At 40.0% G+C, this 21743-nt stretch overlaps 1 protein-coding gene across 1 annotated transcript in view; it reads left to right on the top strand.

Annotated features, from left to right (window-relative positions):
* COL24A1 (collagen type XXIV alpha 1 chain) overlaps window positions 1-6100 on the top strand; it is a 390193-nt gene extending 384093 nt beyond the window's left edge. The window contains exons 59-60 of the mRNA XM_064372593.1: window positions 621-836; window positions 4639-6100. Of these exons, the coding sequence (XP_064228663.1) occupies window positions 621-836; window positions 4639-4785 (363 nt within the window). The 3' untranslated portion in view covers window positions 4786-6100. The remainder of the gene's footprint in view (window positions 1-620; window positions 837-4638) is intronic.
* The last annotated feature ends 15643 nt before the right edge of the window (window positions 6101-21743 follow it).

Below are 21743 nucleotides of genomic sequence, written 5' to 3'. Positions count from 1 at the left end.
TTTTATTGACGATTCACTGTGTGACTGAAACTACATGCTAGCAACACAAAGAATAGAATTCTGTCCTTGTCCTTTAAGGTTCTAAAAGTTAAAATTACTCAACCAAATTATTGTTATAGCTTGTAACTCATCTTTGGAAACTCACAAAAAAATCTCAAAGGCAGAGACAGAATTTCAGATTTTTATTAAAAAAAGTATAAAAGCATTAACCAAAAGCAAATTATTACTACATTTTAGGTAATGTGAAAATTATTTTTATTTTATTAATATTAAATGTAGTAGCCTGATAGTATGCTGAAGCCAGTTCATACAGGCTCAGGAAAGCCAATTATTCACATTTCTTCCCATTGCCATGTTCAGTGACATCACCTTGGTAGCCTGAATTTAGCCATGATGGGAGTGCTTCTACCATAGGAGTCAGGAAATACTATAAATCAGGTATTTTTTCCCCAAGAGCCAGTGGTTAAACATTTACCAGCACACCATTGACTGGCTCTTCAGTTCCAAGGAAAGGAGCTTTCTTGAGGCTGCCTCTGAATGACTTTCCTCAAGTTTTCCTGAACTGTTAGGCTTCTCAATTGCCATGTGTTGTAACCTTCATATTGTTTCTATGGCATTAGCTGGAGTTTGGAGTTGGCAAAGTCCAGATGAACTTCCTTCATTTACTGAGTTCAGAAGCCACCCATATCATCACCATTCACTGTCTAAACACCCCGAGGTGGACAAGCACACAAACAAGTGGCCCAGGATTGCCTATTGGTTTCAAGGGATGGAATGGCCAGATTTTTAAAGTAAATACTCTACTTGAACCTAAAGTGCTTTCAGATGACTGCAAGGTAAGGAAATGGCACTTTTAAAATTGTTGAATATAACTAATTTAAAATCGATATAACCATAAATTAGAATAATTAGAGTAAGTCTTTAATTACAAACTGCAGATACAGAAGGGTAGTAAGTTTTAATGTGCCTGACTTGTAACTGCATTTTTCAGAATGAATCATTTGTTTATATCATACCTTGTCAACTTGCATCATACCAATTGGGCTTAGATTTTTACATGCAAAACAGGTGTTAATACATAAATTTAATTTTTATTCTCTATATGAAATAATTATACCTGGATGGATGGATGGACAGATAGATGGCAGATAGATAGATAGATAGATAGATAGATAGATAGATAGATGATAAATAGTCAATGCATTTGGATAAATATTTTCATGTTTTCACTGCTATAACTCTACATCTCATTATTGCATAAAAGGCAAGTTATAGAGGCAGGTAAGTTTTATTTCATTCTGTCAATCCCTATACCTGTGACCAAATATGGGTATAATTACATATTGGCTCACCCCACCAGTCAGAATTTGAACTGTAGCCTATTTTTTTGCATTAAAATTAAATAATGAAGCCAGGCATCATGGCTTATGCCTGTAATCCCAGCACTTTGGGAGGCCAAGGCAGTCAGATCACTTGAGGTCAAGAATTCAAGACCAGCCTGGCCAACATGGTGAAACCCCATCTCTACTAAAAATACAAAAATTAGCTGGGCATGTTTGGTGGTGGGTACTCGTGATCCCAGCTACTTAGGAGACTGAGACAGGAGAATCGCTTGAACCCAGGAGACGGAGGTTGCAGTGAACCAAGATTGCACCACTGCATTCCCGCCTGGGTGACAGAGTGAGACTATGTCTCAAAATAAATAAACAAATAAATAATGGGGCAGGCACTATGGGGCATGCCTCTAATCCCAGTACTTAGGGAGGCTGAGGTGGGTGGTTCACTTGAGGCTAAAAGTATGAGACCAGCCTGGTCAACATGGAGAAACTCTGTCTCTACTAAAAATACAAAAATTAGCCAGGCATGGTAGCACACGCCTATAATCCCAGCTACTTGGGAGGCTGAGGCACAAGGATCGCTTGAAACCGGAGGCAGAGGCTGCAGTGAGCTGAGATTGTGCCACTGCACTCCATTCTGGGCAACAGAGCAAAATAATAATAATTAAATAATGGATATTATGAAAAATCTGTAATTTTAAAACACTATTTCTTAGAGCAGGTGTTGACAAACTACGTTCAACAGACCAAGTCTGGCCTTCCACCTGTTTTTGTGAATAAATTTTTATTGGAACACAGCCACCCTTAATTCATTTACTTATTGTCTGTGGCTGTTATGACACTGCAGTGGCAGAGTTGAGTAGATGTCACAGAGACTGCAGGGCCCACAAAATCTAAAATATTTACTCTCTGGCTTTTTAGAGAAGAGTTTGTTGACCCCTGTTTTAAAGAACAGAGTTGTCCATTTTATGTATCTATCGTTAATTATTTTAAGTAGCTTCATTTCCTGTCCTTGTGTACTGTCGAGCCCATGATTTAGCATCTCTTAACATTTCCAAGGTACTCTACTTTTTCATAACATTTTATTTCCAGAAAAATAGTGCTTGAAAAATCATAGGCAAATAGAAGTATATAGCTCTTATTATCTATATTCGAAGAGATCAGTATCATCAACACATTTATTTAACTTGTACTCTCTGGCCCAGAAACATTCAGTGACTCACTAGCACTTCTGAGATACAGTCCAAACTTATCAACTCCATTCAGTGCTCCCAACAACCACGCCCCAACCTGCCTTTTTAGCTCAGCCTTTCACTGGCTGTCTGTTGTAAACTATAACCAAACTCATCTGTCACAATAATTATAGTGATAATAATATCAACAGTGCCTACTACTATTTATTAGGGATTTTATTATATGTTAAGTGAACATGCATTACATAAATTATTTTATTTATAATAACATACTCTTTGTAAAGAATATATTATTGGTCCTATTTTATAGGTATGAAAGTAAAGGCCCAGAGAACTTGCTCAAAGTTACTTTGAGCAAAGTAATGCAGCCAATTAGAGTAATTAAAGTAAAAATTTAGTTTTTAAATTGTTTTAAATAAAAGTTAAATTTAAAAATTAAATAAAATTAACGTAGCTAATTAGATAATCATAGTCATGAAACTAATTAGAGGAGGAACAAGAAATCGGTCCCAGGCATACCGAACTTCAAACCCCAGGCCTCAGTGTTCTGCTAGTGACTTTTGATTGAAACTTTATTTAATCCTTACAAGGCTGTGAGGTAGGTTTGCATTATTCCCATTGTATATGTAGGGAAAGTGACAGTACCAGAATTTCTATCAAAATCTGTCCCAGGTCAAATCCATTAATTTAAACACCATGCTAAACTAATTTTCACAGCCAATTTCTACTTGCCCATTTGTTTTTTAGTTTTCTGTGGTTGTTGTTGTGTGTGTATATTTGTTTTTTAGTTTTTTGTGGTGGTGGTTTTATGTGTATATACATGTGTCTGTTTAACTTATGCCATTCATTTTCTCTGGAATGACCTTCTATACCTCACAATCAAGTGGAAATTTTAGGCATACTTTAAAGCCCATCTATATTCCAAATGTTTTCATTAAGCTTTTCCTGAGTACTCTAGTTAGAAATGAGGAATTTAGTACTCACTATTTACATTTTTTATATTGTACTTTCCATAGATGGTCTTTTTGTTGTTGTTAATTGTTTATGTTTTTACTCTCTTCAACTAGATTTCTAAGCCACTAGAATTCAGAAACCAGAACTAATTTAGTCATCTTTGTATTTCACAAGCAGTGTAAGAACACTGAGGATTATGCCTTAGTCAGCTATGCTACATATACTTAGTATTCAATAAATATTGCTTAAAAGACTTGAATGAATCTAACAGTGCCTTTCACACAGAATTTTAGGTCTTGTTATCGTACCAAGTTTATGACTTTAGGCAAGTAACTTATTTTCAAAGAGCTTCAACTGCCTTAGCTTTAAAATAAGGTGTGTAGCTTAAATAATCTCTGAAGTTCCTTCAAAATTTAAAATTTATATCATGACAATTCTGTGAATAAGTGAATTAGCTCCTAAATAACAGCTTCACAAAACTCATCAATTATGTTTCTCTATTGTGTCTGGTTGAATCTTAATGACAGGATATTTTATGATATATTTTTGTTCCATAGAATTTATTAGAAACAAAAGAGCATATAGTAATAAGAGAAACAGAAAGCCATGGAAGGAAGAGAAGAAAGAGGGAAACTGTATAAATAGAGAGCTACAGAATGGGGGAGAAAAAGAAATCTAAAAGATGATTGCACATAATTATGATTTTAACCATATCTGACTGATTCTGTTTATTTTCTACCTAAAATACAGAGGTTCAAATAGGTTGTTCTCTTTTATTAAAGAAAAATATCCATCCTGAGGAATCAGTCCCAAATAAAGGAAGACAGAACAGATGGTTATTACTCATACTAGGAATATTGCAGCCTTTTAATTCATAGCTGGTTCAATGATTCACAGACAACTGAAGCAGAAGCCTGGCCTTAGCCTCTGGAAGTGAAAAATTAGAACACACAATGCCATTCTAGAGACAGGAATAAGCCCAGGTTGTCAGTTAAATAATAGTAATTTTACCATTTATTGAGCATTGTTCTAGGTACTTTCTATTTATTATTTCTAATCCTTAAAACAAGTTCGCATTATCTATGAAGGGCATTGTCTACTGAAAGTGACTGCTAAGGAAATACATATGAAAGCATTTTGTTCTTATTTTGCAGATTCAAGACGGCAGCTGGCATAAGGCAACATTTCTTTTTAACACCCAGGAACCTAATCAACTTCCAGTGATTGAAGTACAAAAATTTTCTCATCTCAAAACTGAACGAAAGTATTACATTGAAAGCAGTTCTGTATGCTTTCTGTAAAGTCTCTGAATTACTTCTGAATTCATGCTGTTGGTCAGGTAATTCCTGCAGAGAGAAATATAGACAGAAAGATGCTGTCATTATGAAATGCATGTAATAAAGCATTGGCTAAATCTTAAAGAATCTCAGGAAGAACAGACTTCCTCCTAAGAAGGAGAAAAGGCATTTTTAAAGGACTATGATTGATAAAGTATTTAATTCTTTTAAAAATTATATTGATCCCAGCTTTCTTAGAGAATTCCCTAGAACTAAAAATTTTTAAATATGGAATTCTTCAGGGTATCTTATATTTTTGACTGAGCGCATAGTACCCATTAGACAGCTGGAGATGCAGAGCACTATGGAGCAATACTGGCTAATGCTTCCAAACGGGCACTGCTTCTGTCTAAAAATTACAAGCCACAGTCTAATATGTCTTATTTTCCAAAACACTAAGCTGTATTCAGGTCCCCAGTGGGCATATACATCTTAGCCGGTGATACACTACCTCTTACGCGTTGCCTCTTTGTGTTGCTTGGTGCTCTCTCTAAAACAAGGTGCTTATGGCTTTCATAGACTATTTTATTTCCTTTTTCATCTTTGTCATTCTTTAAAAGTATATGTACTGGTTACATCAAGATATGTTTTGGTTGTTAGTACTTATTTTAATTTGTTTGGTCACACACTTAATAACAAGTAAAACTATTTATGTGAAGTTCTTGTTTTATTTTAAAATTCTCTTTGTGTATATGGAATCAAAGCCAGCACATTGTAACCTGTGCTTATACACAAAAGAATTGGGAGATTTTTTGTTTTTGTTTTATTTTTTAAATTGTTGTAAAAATTATTATAGGCCAGCTACATTTAGTAGTAGGTTTGGGGTAGAGATTGGGGGTTGTGCTATACTGTTTTTAAAATTCATGATCATCTGGAATGATGCTTTGTGTATATATATTTTGTAAAGTTTTAATTCAGCAAATTTTTTTAAATTGCTGCTGTTTTAAATTATAAAAACTTTATATTTCTGCTTTTTAGAAATTTTATGTTTTTATAGTATTCATTGATTTCTTTCACTGTACTTAAATTTAGTGTTAGTACTTAAAAAAATTAATTTACCAGTCTTTAAAGCAACATCCAGAAAAAAAAGTATTTTCCCATTTAAAATAGGCTCAGCCAGTTTAATGTTTCCTTGTTATCAGAGAAATATTAGTTCAGTACTGAAAGAAAAATATTATACCTCTCGGTATCTAGAAAAGCTCGTTCATCCATTATAAATATATCTGTAGCCACAGCAAACCACACTTACCTATCTATAATAAAAATGTGCTTTAAATCATTTTGAGTGGTATTTGTTTTTCCTCTTTTGTTACAATATGCTTTTACTCTATGTGATAGCCCCTCTGGCATAGCCTTTCTATGCTATGTATATTTATATTGTTAAGAAATATCTTTTATACACCTGCAAAAGGATTATAGGACCTATTTCCATGACAAAATAAACTTTCACACATATGATCAAATGATTTTCAACAAGAGTGCCAATGCCATTCAATGGAGAAAGGACAGTTATTTCAACGAATGTTTCTGGGAAAACTGGATAACCACATGCAAAAGAATGATGTTGAACCCTTACCTTATATTACATACAAAAAGTGATTAAAAATGGGAGCAAATATCTAAACAAAAGAGCTAAAGCTATAAAACTCTTAGAAGAACACACAGGAGAAAATCCTTCATGACATTGGATTTGGCAATAATTTCTTGGAATGATACCAAAACATAGCAAGAGAAAAAAAAAATTGAGATCTCTCAGTATTAAAAATTATCCGTGCATCAAAGACCACTATCAAGAAAATGAAGAAGGAGCCCAAGGAATATGATAAAATATTTGCAAATCATATATCTGATAAGGAATTAATATCCAGAATATATAAAGAACTCCAGTGACTCAACAACAGAAGAACTAGCAACCCAATTTAAAGAATGGGCAAAGGACTTAAATAAACATATCTCCAAAGATATTGAAATGGCCAATGAATAAAAAGATGCTGGCTGGGCACAGTGGTTCATGCCTGTAATCCCAACATTTTGGGAGGCTGAGGTGGGAAGATTGCTTGAGTCCAGGAGTTCAAGACCAACCTGGGAAACATAGTGAGATACAATCTCTACAAAAAAAAATTTCTAAAAATTAGCTAGGTATGGTGGCACACACGTGTAGTCCTAACTATTTAGGAAACTGAGGCAGGAGGATCACCTGAGCCCAGGAAGTTGAAGTTGTGATGGGCCACAATCACGCCACTGCATTCTAGCCTGGGTGACAGAGTGAGACACTGTCTCCAAAAACAAAAAAAAAAAAAAGAAGAAGAAAAGAAAACAGAAGATGCCCCAAATCAATAGTCATTGGGGAAATGCAAATCAAAACAAACCACCAGGAGGTACAAATTCTGTGGTATAAGGCAAAAATATGTTGATCTTTATCCCTGTTTCCTGGCACAGGTGTCCTGAGACTCCTGGAATTTTCTAAGTGAGACGAGTGTCTTCTGTTATTTATAATGCGCCCTTTTCAATCACACCTGATGTTAATAAGGTTTTCTAGAGTGGGACCCCTTAAGAGCCTCAGGATGGAACTGGTCCCCAGAAAGACCAAGTCATGAGAGGGTTGAGACTTTCAGTCCCACCTACCGACCCCAGGGAAGAGGGGAGGGCAGGCCCTGGAGATGGAGCGCTGTAAAAACTGTTCAACAGTGAGATTTAGAAAGCTTTCGGTTTGGTGAACTCATTAACTTGCTGGGAAGATGATATGCCCAGTAGGGAATGGAAGCTCTGCTCTATACTCCCCATACTTTGCCCTGTGCATCTCTTCCAGTGCACTGTTCCTAAGTTATAATAAGCTAGTAAACATAAGTAAAGTGTTTCCCTGAGTTCTGTAAACCATTCTAGCAAACTATTGAACATGAGGAGGGACATGATGGAAACCTACCATTTGAAGTTGGTTGGTTAGAATTACGGATGGCCTGGGACTTGCAATTGGCATCTGAAGTGGAAACTGAACCCATTAATCTGTGGAACCTGATGCTAATTTCAGGCAGTGTCAGAATTAACTTAAATTGTTGGACATCCAAACTGGTGTCTGAAGAATCTGAGAATTGGTTGTTAGTGTTGGAAAACACCCCAGAACTTTACACCCATTAGGATGGCTATTTTAAAACTAAAAGGAAAATAACAAGTGTTCTCAAAGATGTGGAAATTCAAAGCCTTGTGCATAACTTGTGAGAATGTAAAATGGTACAACCGTTGCACAAAATAGTTTGGTGGTTACTTAAAAAAGGGGTATGTGTGTGTATATATATATATGTGTGTGTGTGTGTGTGTGTATGTATATAGCTTTATATACATATAAAGCTAAATGTAGAATTACCATATCATCCAGCACTTCTCCTACATCTAGGTATATACCCAAAAGAATTGAAAGCAGGGATTCAAATAAATATTTGTATATCAATGTTTGTTGGAAGCATTATTACAATAGCCAAAAGGGATGAACAACCCAAATGTTAATAAAAAATGAATAGGTAAACAAAATGTGGTATATACATACAACAGAATGTTATTCAGCCTTCAAAAGGAATGAAATTCTGTTTTATGTTACAACATGGATGAACCTTGAAAATATTATGATAAGTGAAATAAACCAGACACAAAAGGACAAAGAGTGTATGATTCCACTTATATGAGGTACCAAGAATAGACAAATTCATACAGACAGAAAGTATAATAGAGGTTACCAGAGGCCAGAGGAGGTGGGAATGAGGTGGGAACTAGCCCTTATTTTTTTTTTGAGACACAGTCTCGCTCTATCACCCAGGCTGGAATGCAGTGGCAAGATCTCAGCTCACTGCAACCTCTGCCTCTGGGGTTCAAGCGATTCTCCTGCCTCAGCTGTGACTACAGGTGTGCACCGTGATGCTGGCTAATTTTTGTATTTTTAGTAGAGATGGGGTTTCACCATGTTGGCCAGGCTGGTCTCGAACTCCTGACCTCAAGTGATCCATCCGCCTGGGCCTCCCAAAGTACTGAGATTACAGACATGAGCCACCATGCCTGGCAAACTATCCATTTTTTAATGAGTACAGAGTTTCTGTTTGGAATGACAGTATTTTGGAGATGGATAGTGATGATGACTGCATAACAATGTTAATGTACTTACTGCTACTGAATAATACACTTTAAAATAATTAAAACAGTCAATTTTATGTTATACATATTTGACTGCAATTTTTAAAAATAGGGCCTTGGCAAAAATGTCTGTTTTTTCATTTGAAAAAGATAAAAATGTTTTTAAAAAGGAGCACAAAATTTGAGTGTAAATTAAAGAAACCATATCCCATCATCTAGTTTCAGTCTATATGCTATACATCCTGTTCCCCAAAAAATAATAACTTAGTTTGGACTTAAATGATTTTTCTAGAGATCATTGAAGAAACATGTAGAGGAAGAAATGCCTTGCTTTATGTTTTAAGTGTGTTCCTGAAATATCAAATTTTAAGCAAATTTCAATCAACGTAATCATAGGCAGTATAGTAAAGTGTGCTCTGAGGATTGATTCACTGTGTGATTGGGGGTGTATCATTGTAGATTCATTGTTTCAGTTTCTTCGCTGTAAAATAAGGATAATACAGATACTTATCTCATTTGGTTGTTGAGTGGATTCAAAAATGGAGAAATGCTTAAAACAGTGTCTGTCACAAAGTAATCACCATAAACATTAGTGGCTGCTATTTATTGCCATCATCATCATCATCATCATTGTTAAAGATTTAATAGGGCTATGATCATTATTACCAAAGAAGTTTGTGCTAAATCCCTTAATAAAATTATTCATCTGTTTTAAAGCCATGCTATCCCCATAATTTGTTTTATAAATATAGATTTTTATATATTATAAAAATTAATTATTAAATTTGAAGACTTTCTAAAAATGAAATGCAGCAGAGGATATATATCATTAAGAAAGGTGGTTTGCTTTTCTCCCCATTTTAATGTATTAATATTGAAATTACAGTGGTTATTACAAAGTAAATATCATGGATGTTTTCTGTAATATGAAACCATAGCAAAAGGACTTAGAGGCAGAAGACATGAATTAAGTTTCAACTCTCCCACACTGGTTTGCTGTACTTGGATAAACCACTAAATCTCTGTTATTATCTTATTGGAATAGATAGAGAGACGGTAGGTATATAGAGTTTTTGTGTGTGTGTTTTTGGGTTTTTTTGTCTATATTGAGAAGTTTTTCTGGTCTGCTTGTCCTATCAACTAAATGAGAGAAGTGTGTTAAAATCTCCAACCGTGACTGTGGGTTTGCCTGTTTCTCCTTTTGTTTCTCATTTTTCTTGCTTATACATGTAATTAGTTGCATTCAAATTCACAGTTGATATGTCCTATAGTCGTTCTGGCCAATGTTTAACACCCAGCTTACTAAGAGGGAAGAAAGAGACAATCCCTAATTTGTTAGTATTTGCCCATTTCCATGGTGTAAATACTTGTACCATGGCTGATTTCAAGCTACAAATATGATATTACTTAACATGGAGATAGGAAGAGACAACACATTGGGTTTAACAAGCTAATCCAAGTTGACTTTAGCCCACCATTGGTATGTCATCCTGTTAGAGTGATTACTCTATCATTATGAAATATCCCTTTTATCTATAGGACTGCTTATTACCTTAATGTCTACTTTTTCTGTTGTTAGTATATTTATACCAGCTTTCTTTTGGTTAGTGTCTGCATGGCATATCTTTGTCCATCCTTTCATTTTTAACCTTTCTGCATCCTTTTCTTTATTGTGTTTCTTATAAGCAGCATGTTGTCGTATCTTTATTTTTAATCCACGTTGGCAACTTTAGACTTAGAGTATTTGGTCTGTTTACATTTAATGTAATTACTGTTACATTTGCATTTAAACCTGTTACTATTATTTTATATTTATCTCATCTCTAATTTGTTTCCTTTTTCCTCCTTTCTTGCCCTCCTTTTGATTGGTAAAATATTTTTATTCTGTGTTTCCTCTTTTAGCTACTAGGCATACATTATTTTTATTCTTTTAGTGGCTACCCTAGAGACAACAGTGGCTACCTTCATATCCTTATCATACTTTTCAATTTAAATGAAGATTCAGCCTTAAAAGTGTAAGAAAAACAAAGTTGTCATTCATTAACTTGAAAAAATGAATAAATAAATAAAATTAATTCTGGACGAAAGTTAAAATTTGAGCAGGGAATATTTATTTATTTATTTATTTTACAAAGAATGCCAGCAAAAACAAGTGCATAGTAAAATTAATTGATGATAAAATGCTCAGAGGAAGATTGTTAAAATACAGGATATTCAAGCTGTTTCAACCCACTTTCAAATTATAAATAAGGTGTCTTCATAAAAAGGTGAAGAGACATTTTCAGATGGACATTGTTAAAATACAGGATATTCAAGCTGTTTCAACCCACTTTCAAATTATAAATAAGGTGTCTTCATAAAAAGGTGAAGAGACATTTTGAAAGAGAGATTGTTAAAATACAGGATATTCAAGCTGTTTCAACCCACTTTCAAATTATAAAAAGGTGAAGAGACATTTTGAGAGGAAGATTGTTAAAATACAGGATATTCAAGCTGTTTCAACCCACTTTCAAATTATAAATAAGGTGTCTTCATAAAAAGGTGAAGAGACATTTTCAGATGGACATTGTTAAAATACAGGATATTCAAGCTGTTTCAACCCACTTTCAAATTATAAATAAGGTGTCTTCATAAAAAGGTGAAGAGACATTTTGAAAGAGAGATTGTTAAAATACAGGATATTCAAGCTGTTTCAACCCACTTTCAAATTATAAATAAGGTGTCTTCATAAAAAGGTGAAGAGACATTTTGGGTTCTGCATTCTGGAGTCATCTGAAAATGTTCTCATGATTAACTTCAGCCTAAACATTTTGCAAGAAACACTGCAGAGTCATGCTGTGAGCTTCCTGCCTCAGCCCATCTGCAGGCAGAGAAAGGCCAGTGTCTTCATCATCCCCATTATTGTGATACTCGGACGTTCCCTTGGTTAAGGAGGGGGTCTATTGTCTTTAAAAGGGACGGAGCTGATAGAGCCCCTCCTTAACCAAGGGAACATGGGGAGGATGAAGACACTGGCCCTTGGTTAAGGAGGGGGTCTATTGTCTTTAAAAGGGACGGAGCTGATAGAGCCCCTCCTTAACCAAGGGAACATGGGGAGGATGAAGACACTGGCCCTTGGTTAAGGAGGGGGTCTATTGTCTTTAAAAGGGACGGAGCTGATAGAGCCCCTCCTTAACCAAGGGAACATGGAGAGGATGAAGACACTGGCCCTTGGTTAAGGAGGGGGTCTATTGTCTTTAAAAGGGATGGAGCTGATAGAGCCCCTCCTTAACCAAGGGAACATGGGGAGGATGAAGACACTGGCCCTTGGTTAAGGAGGGGGTCTACTGTCTTTAAAAGGGATGGAGCTGATAGAGCCCCTCCTTAACCAAGGGAACATGGGGAGGATGAAGACACTGGCCCTTGGTTAAGGAGGGGGTCTATTGTCTGTAAAAGGGATGGAGCTGATAGAGCCCCTCCTTAACCAAGGGAACATGGGGAGGATGAAGACACTGGCCCTTGGTTAAGGAGGGGGTCTACTGTCTTTGAAAGGGACGGAGCTGATAGAGCCCCTCCTTAACCAAGGGAACATGGGGAGGATGAAGACACTGGCCCTTGGTTAAGGAGGGGGTCTACTGTCTTTAAAAGGGACGGAGCTGATAGAGCCCCTCCTTAACCAAGGGAACATGGGGAGGATGAAGACACTGGCCCTTGGTTAAGGAGGGGGTCTACTGTCTTTGAAAGGGACGGAGCTGATAGAGCCCCTCCTTAACCAAGGGAACATGGGGAGGATGAAGACACTGGCCCTTGGTTAAGGAGGGGGTCTACTGTCTTTAAAAGGGACGGAGCTGATAGAGCCCCTCCTTAACCAAGGGAACATGGGGAGGATGAAGACACTGGCCCTTGGTTAAGGAGGGGGTCTACTGTCTTTGAAAGGGAGGGAGCTGATAGAGCCCCTCCTTAACCAAGGGAACATCCTAGTATCACAATAATGGGGATGATGAAGACACTGGCCCTTCTCTGCCTGCAGATGGGCTGAGGCAGGAAGCTCACAGCCTGACTCTGCAGTGTTCCAACAAAATGTCTCTTCACCTTTTTGTTGCGTTCTTCGTGGTGACGTGGGCTGTTTGAAGGAGACAGGTGAGTTGTGCTGTTCAATGTTCTACATTCTGCAATTGCCCGAGGATTACCTCCTGTGAAATTCAGGCTAAACATTTTCAGCAGGAACGTGCGGTTGTTCATAGTCTACCCTGGTAGAATCTTCTCTGCCTGCAGATGGGCTGAGGCAGGCAGCTCACTGCATGACTGCAGTGTTCCAACAAAATGTCTCTTCACCTTTTTGTTGCGTTCTTCGTGATGACGTGGGCTGTTTGAAGGAGACAGGTGAGTTGTGCTGTTCAATGTTCTACATTCTGCAATTGCCCGAGGATTACCTCCTGTGAAATTCAGGCTAAACATTTTCAGCAGGAACGTGCGGTTGTTCATAGTCTACCCTGGTAGAATCTTCTCTGCCTGCAGATGGGCTGAGGCAGGCAGCTCACTGCATGACTGCAGTGTTCCAACAAAATGTCTCTTCACCTTTTTGTTGCGTTCTTCGTGATGACGTGGGCTGTTTGAAGGAGACAGGTGAGTTGTGCTGTTCAATGTTCTACATTCTGCAATTGCCCGAGGATTACCTCCTGTGAAATTCAGGCTAAACATTTTCAGCAGGAACGTGCGGTTGTTCATAGTCTACCCTGGTAGAATCTTCTCTGCCTGCAGATGGGCTGAGGCAGGCAGCTCACTGCATGACTGCAGTGTTCCAACAAAATGTCTCTTCACCTTTTTGTTGCGTTCTTCGTGGTGACGTGGGCTGTTTGAAGGAGACAGGTGAGTTGTGCTGTTCAATGTTCTACATTCTGCAATTGCCCGAGGATTACCTCCTGTGAAATTCAGGCTAAACATTTTCAGCAAGAACGTGCCGTTGTTCCTACTCTACCCTGGTAGAGTCCCGGGTGACATGCTGTCTCCTGCCAGTGGCTCCACACTTCTGTTCTCTACAGGATGGGAATTGAGAGGAGCAGGGCTAAAGCCTGTCAATCGTGTGCGTCCATCTGAGGATTGGTCTCCCTAGGTGTTGATCACAATTGGACTAGGATGGACTGTGGCTTCTCAAAGGAGCCTAGTGGGTTGAAATCATCAAGAGCATCCTGTGATCTAAAATTAAATCCTCTGCAAAGGTTCCCTGCAGTGTCATTGTTTTTGGGCTTCAACTTGCTTTGCTGTCTTAGTTTTTTCTCATCAATTGGAAAAGTTGCTTTATTGGCATCATTTCATCCTTTGCATCCTTCTGGTAGTATTTGGTACCTGCAGGGGAGGGAGAGAAAATAATCAACTCAGCATTTTTGTCAGGTCCTTTTGAAGGCTGAGTTTAGAGGGACTGCTAAGTGGTGATATCCCAGGGGCAAACTGATCTCTTCCTGGGAGCTTGAGCTGAGGGTGAGGGTTGGGCTGGCTGAAAGGGGAAGCACCATTCACAAGTGAGAAGAAACCACCACTGAATTTCCCTGAACTTCCAGTCAGCCTGTGGTGCAGGTTATGGGGACCCTGCCTATGCCCAACCAGCAGTTGGGAATATCAACCCCTTTCCTCCTGATTCCTCTCTGTCTGGAGCAGAGTGATGGCTTTTCCTCCCAGTGAGGATGTGCTCAGCATCAATCATACATGCTCAGACAGAGGGCTGCAGAAAAGGAAGATCCTCTGCAGAGAAACCCACTCCCTTAAACTCCATGTCCCAGTCTTCTAGGGAGGAGCAGGAGGCCATGGGAAGAGCTCTGGATATAAGAAGCAGCAGGAACCTCAGAAAACATCCACGTCCACTTCCGGCCTTTAAAACAGAGCCGTAGTGATGCCACTGGGATATGATTGAACTAAGGCCACATGACTTGTTACTGACAACCCAGGAATTAGGACCCGTGAACTAAAGTCGTTTCAATAAATATTGGAGGAAGAGAGAGGAAAGGCTCCAATCTGGAGGTCTCAACAGTCATGACAGACTGCTGGGTCACCTTGGCTAGGACAGAAATAAGGTTTTACAAAAAAATATAAGAAATATGATGTCTGTGGTGCTGGTTTGGTTGGTTAACATAATTTTTTTTAAAGAAAAAACAAATATATTTATAAGTATTCCTTCAAAGAGGATCAGGAAAGAAAGAAAATTAAAAGAAAAAAAGACACTCAAAATGGAGTTAGCAAAGAGAGAGCAGGGAGTGTAATTATGACCCTACTTATTTTCCCCAATGCCTGGAAGTTGATTCCACACCTGGTTACACCCTACGGGATTTCTACAAATCTTCTCAATATCTAGACCCACAAAACTCTGAAGTACAAAGTGAAAGGATTAGTCTGTGTTTTCCTACATTCTCCCCTCCCACTTATTATTTTCCTTAAGTACATTTTGGGAAAGTTGACTTTTTAATACTTAATGTCAAGTGTCAAGAGTGGCATAAAGAAGTATTCATATACCATCTCTTGCGGAATTTCAGTCTTGATTTCTTATTGCATTCTCTTCAGGAGAGTGAGACCAGTACGTTCTTTTTCAGGGCTTTGCGGAAGGACAATAAATGACCAAAAGTGAAAGTTCACATTGCAGTGCTAAGCCAATTAGTGGGCTGTAAAATCTGTGTGGTTAAATATAAACTGGAAGTTTTATTTTAAACTGCCAAAGAAAATACTAAATTCCACTATATGTAATATGGGAGGTATTATTTCTGTACATTAGATATAAATGTAATGACTATTTCTCACTTTGTCTTGTATTCAAAATTGAGCAAGTGAGCTTCAAGCAGAGGCTAAAGGTCTAATCTATTAATTTTCTTGGTTTTCTTCTTGATTTTTCTCTATGCTATACGAACAGTGCTGTTGAGAGGGGAATATAGGTCCCATCAAAGGCTGACGGAGGCTCAGCCTTTGGAGTAGCTGCACATATGGGGCACTTCCATGTTGGTAACCTGTGATCATAGAAGACCAGTGGTCCTTCTTATCTTTAGCCACAGATTAGAGTCACATGGGACTGTTTTAAAACTACACCCACCCAAAACACACCCCAGGCCATGGAAGTGAGAATCTCAAGGTTTGAGTTCAAGGCATTCATCTTAATTCAAATCTCACCAGGTGTTTATTACATGGCAGCAGGAGATAGAGATACTAAATAGAACAACCCAATTTCCCATCATTTTCTTTCCTTTTGCTGTTTATCTCATGATTGGCTTTGTTCCCAGTGGTTCCATGGATTTTAGTCTTCTCTCTGACAACTTCAGTGAAATCTCTCTCTTATCAACTGGGCTGGGCCAAAGCAAAGACTGTCCTGTGGATAGATTCTTGCCTGTCATCTTGTGTATGCATAAAGCTGGTTGTGGAGTCACTTTTATCAAAGTTAATTCAGAAAATGCTATCTCATATAAACTGGCCTTAAGATTCATCTGAGTTGCATTTTTGACCCTTAACTGGACTTGTAGAAGTGGAAATGAGAATAAAAAGGAGAGAGGTTAGAATGACGTACCTCATGATGTATGCAGTTTTGAGGTCCTGCCCTCTGTATGTACTTTTGAAGTGATGTCCCTTGAGATTGTCATAAATGTCCTCCAGTTAATGTCAGCTCAAATGAGTCCATGAGGTGAGAACACCAAGTCCCTGGCAACTCCAGCTACATTGTCACAAGGCTACACATCTGGGGCTGAAGACTAAAGTGTATCCAGGCCAGTAGGGAACTCCCACCTGGTTCTAGTTTAGTTTTCTAAGTGGGAACCGTTGTGCTCAGTTTTAACACTTCTCATTCAGAGGAACAAGAGACAGTTAAGGGTTGAATCAGTCGGGATGCTCAAAAGCTGACTCAAGAGAAAAACCAATGTGTAAATAATGCATTAAAGCAACGCTCCCTGCAGAAAGAGACAATGGAGTTGGGGATGCTGGGAGGAAAGGTAAACTTCCCAGGAGAGTCTGCAATTCCAGTCAAAGGACCCTGTGTTCAGCAGCTTAAACTGTGGACGTGCATGAGGACAAGGAGGTCTGGCTCTCCTGTGACCATGAGAGGGACTCTCAAGACAGCAGAATAAGGAATAGGGCAGAGTTCAGAGAGCAATGAGGAGATGGGGACAGAAAAGGCCTTGCATGGTGGAAGACCATGGGACACAAAGTTAAGACCAGACAGAGGTTACAGCAGCCGCTGGAGAAAACAAATGGAAGAGAAAAAGCAGTGGGAGAACGAGCTGTCACCATCGACAGAGTGAAATAAGAGTGAGTGCAGCTAAGGGTCATAGATGTGATTACCTCTGCGCCCCAAGTGTGAGGGGTAGGGATTCCACTTGCTGAACCGGGATTCTCTTTTAATCATCTTCGGTTTGAAAACACTTGAGGTGGGAATGTTGCCGATGAGCCACTGCCCTCGTGTGTTGTCAGCTGAGTGTTGGAAGGGATCATCTTCCCGCTGCGGAGGGCTCTTCAGCCAGCCAGAGGGCTGCGCAACCATCTCTGAAAACAAAATGACAGCCAATGGCATGCACTGGCATCCATGATCTTACTGTGACTTTCTCTTCCACCCAAAGGACGTCAAATCAGGAATGTGGCCTTGGACAAGAAAGTCCAAAGTGTGAGGGGAAGCCAGTAGAGTGACTTTAATATTTTCTGTTTTGTTGATCTTTCTTCCATTACTCAGTAAGGACAAGTTTGTCAGGAGGCAAAGGCACTCCTGATTCACAAAAATATTCAAGAAACACAAGATTAAGAAACAAATAACTTCCACGTCGATAAGGCAAAAGCAAGGAAATCCCCCTGTATGTAGTCTGTGCTTTGGGGAGGGAAGAGATTATAAATGTGAAAGTTAAATCAGAACTGATTGCAAACAGGAGATGGGGATGGAAGGGCCTGGCAGGGTGGCAGCCCATGGGACACAGAGGTGAGACCAGACAGAGGTTACAGCAGCTGATGAGAGAAAGGAACCGGGGGAGCCTAAACCTGGAGAATTTACAAAACTTGCATCATTATAAGGTCTATTGAATATACATATAAACCCTAAGTAGCACACACACCAAATATACATAATATCTATGAAAAATGACATAAATGCATATATCTGTATGTATTAATCTAATAAAGAAATATTAGATAGGGATTTAGAAGATATTAAATGTAAGGCAACAATCACTGTTCTGGTTTATCGAAATTGGAAAAAAAATTAGAAACATGAGAAGCATGAGAAAGAAACCATGTGGGAGAAGCAAATAACCTATTAGACAGCAGGAGAAATCACCAGGTGAGGGAAAATATGAATGAGAAAAAAGCATTCACTCTGTCCTCTCACCTGGAGCCTATTCAGGCTCTGGACTCCAGGGAAAGTGAGGAAGAGAGGGTGTGCCTGAGCCAGTGGGGTGAGTCGTGGCAGGGGGTGTGAGAATCCATAGAGAAGCGAGGGAGATTCCAGTGGGAAGAAATCAGTTTAAATAAGTTGTCACGGCACGTGTCAGGGACTGCGCATGCCCCAGTACCCACTGAGCGCCTCCCACGTGTCCTCTCCATGAACCCATATGGTGCTTGGGATCTCACGAGACCCTCCCTGCTCCTGGGGACAAAAGTCCTTTCATTACTTAGCCGAGGGCTCCAGGAGAAGATACTGAGTGGGACAGAGAGTGAAGATGAACACGACCCATGGTTTTAAGGAAATCTGAGGAGAATTGTTCCCTCTGAGATGGAAACTGAGGACGTGGCTGCGTACATGAGTGGAGATGATGAACTAAATGGATTTTCATAAAAGAGACTGATGTGGACACTTTCCACGTGAAAATTGCCCTTTGTTTTCAAAAAGAGCGGAAAAACAAGGAGAAGAAAGATCTGGACGTGTCATGAGACTGACTCGTGGGCCCAGGATTTACACTGTTACTGAATGTGCCTCATAGGTTGTCATGGAGAGTGCCTGATAGTTGAGAATCGGCTTCATGAGGGATGGGGAAGGAGAGGAAGAAAACTTGCAGAGGAGTACGTGTGAGAAAGGAAGGGAAGAGGGGCCTCTAGAAAACAGAGAGCTTCACAATCGCTCTGCCTCAGAGACAACATAGTCTGTGAAGTCACCTTCTAAATGTAAAGTTGTCAGAAAGACAAGTGGATTAGATAACAGCTATTTATAGGTTTATCGAGTAATTGTTATTGAATCAGGCCCTTTGGAAATTATAATAATTAATACTCTCAACAATGATTACAGGCAGATACTATTTTTTAGGTAGCTCCGATGAGGAAACAGAGATTTATATCCCCAAAAGACAAAATCTTTGGCCAAAGTGAACAACCAGAAGGAGGCAAACCCAGGACCTGAGAGCAGATTTTGTCCTAAGCCCCAGGCTCCTGCTCACCTCACTGGGTTGGAGCATCACGGATTTCAACTTGACCCTGAGTGAGCACGGAGAGGTGCCCATTCTCTGCTCCACCCACAGCACCGTGACCACCAAGACCTGGATTAGAGCTTCGTACCCTCTTTCCTTCCCTACCTTGAAAGGAACATTGGGTCCCAGAATCAGCATTGGCTGTGAAGCTGCAGGTGGTGGATGAAGGGCCCTGCCTGGCTAAGCCATTCCCACAGTCGAACCCTTGATCCAGCTGTAGTCCAAGACAATTGGGCACCAGGGTGCTTGGCTCCGGCTGTGTCAGTGAAGTCTCCATCTCTGACAGGTAGTAGCTCACGTCTCCACTGCAAGTCCCTTGGGGACGGGTCTCTTGGGTGGGAGCTGAAAGGAGAAGGGGCTTCAGTAGGAACAGTCTCAGTTTTCCCTTTGTTAAGTGCTCCCAGACACCCATCCCTGCTGTCCCTGCTTCTCACTAAAGCAATCCAGTGACCAAGGCCACACAGACAGACATCATGTAAATGCAGGGAAACAACATCTTTTAAAATATAGGCAAGGCTGTCTTTGACAGTGGCCTTGGACAAGCATGGAAACTCCATGGACATTGTGCTGGGGCACAAATTACATCATTAGAGGTGACAAGAGACATAGGAAGTGAGCTAGAAGGACTGACAGATACCTCCCGTACACCTCCTGTACACAGGGGGCTGTGAAGTTGTCCTACCTGCCTGTGGTCCAGTCACCTGATATCAGGGCCAGGGAGAATTGGAAAGCTATCTGACTCCCTTGTATCTATATTAAATATTCCATCCTAGTGCTCCCTCCCTCCCTCCTTCCTTCCCTCTCTCCTTTTCTCCTTCACCTCCTTCTTTCCCTCCCCTTCCTCCCCTCTGTCCCTCCCTCCCTCCTTCATTCCTTCTTTCCTTCTTTTTTTTTTTTTTTTTTGAGACAGGTTCTCTCTCTGTCACTGAGGGTGGAGTGTACTGGTGAAATCATGACTCACTGCAGCCTCAACTTCCTGTGCACAGATGATTCTCCTACCTCAGGCTCCCGATTAGTGGGGACTACAGGTGTCGATCACCTCGCCTGGGTAAGTTTTTTGTATTCGTTTTAAAGATGGATTTCACCACATTTCCCAAGCTCATCTTGAACTCCCGAACTCAAGTAGTCCACCCGCCTGGGCCTCCCAAAGTGCTGAAATTACAGATGTGAGCCACTGCCCCCAGCTTCATCCTAGTTTCTGATTCAAATCAATGGGTTTGTATACAGCCTGTCCTCAGAATTGATCTTCCTTAGCCTAGACAGAGGTATGAGGCATAAAGAATATGGAGGCTACCTGGGAGAAAGTATGGCATTTCCTCGTCTTCATTCTGAGCAAACTCACTGTCTACAATCATAGCAGAGTCGACTTCGTCTCCCTCAAATGTTACTTCGGGGCTCCTGTGAGGCTGGTTGGAGTCAGAATGGCTGTAGCTGTTTGAACAAGGGACAACACATTCCTCCAGTGAGTCCTGAGGGACTTCCTTTTCCTCAGCCTTCTGCACCTCCCTCACGAGCCAGGTAGGATAGAGATGACAAAGATTAAACCAAGAGGGATTCCCAGCTGGCTTTGACGGAAGGCATAAGGTAGTGGTTCCAGAAAGCAAAGGGGAGGTTCCATTTAAGAGAGAACAGGCAATCCTCCTCTATCTGCAACAGAGCATGGCTGCCTTGGGAACCAGAGAGGAAGAGAGCAGCTGGTGTTCATTGCACTGGAAAGACAGGAGCTGAGGAAGGCAGAGGCTCCGCTGCTTCTGTATGGTACAGTCTTCACAGCACTCACACAGAACCAAAGACAGCTGCCACACCGTGTGTCTAAGCTGGGTTGTATTTAACATGCTGTGGCCAAGGGAATACAGGTGTCTGAGCCTTGGTAGACTCCGGAGATGGTGTGCCTTGTAGATTGCTTTTAATTTTAACATTGTGATGTGAAATGTCAAGTGTTCCTGGGCACTTGTCTTGGTGTTTAACTTTGGTAGGTGCTTCCTAATTCCTGCTTGTTGTCTCCTTGTCATTTATCTTCCCTAACAAGAGTCTAAGGACAAGCATGTGAAAAGCAGCTTTCCATCTCGTCCTAGCTTCACTACAGGGGAGGACAGGTCTCCTCTGTGTGTGCAGGAAGTCCCTAGGGCTAGTGAACTCATAGAGGGTCATGCTTACAGGTGCCACGAAGACAATGGACAAGCATGTTAACAGGGCTGTTTCCTTGTTGGTGAGTGCAGGAAATCGGTGCACTGTGCAGCTGTCTGTATCCTGAACCTGCCGTCTGTGACTACCTTCACCTACCTTGTGTTCTTTCTGAGACCTTTTCCATATTTTACCACCCATTACCCGCTCCTGAGTATTCAGTGTTACCTGAGGTCAGGCGATCCCTGTACTTTCTCGACCACCTCATCTGTAATATCTTCATCTTCATCT

The sequence above is a fragment of the Aotus nancymaae genome, unplaced genomic scaffold (assembly GCF_030222135.1).
Source record: "Aotus nancymaae isolate 86718 unplaced genomic scaffold, 86718_ANA_hifiasm-v0.15.2.pri h1tg000007l, whole genome shotgun sequence".
Lineage (NCBI taxonomy): Eukaryota > Metazoa > Chordata > Mammalia > Primates > Aotidae > Aotus > Aotus nancymaae.
Note: the sequence above shows the minus strand (reverse complement) of the source record. Positions and strands in the feature narration are given on the sequence as shown.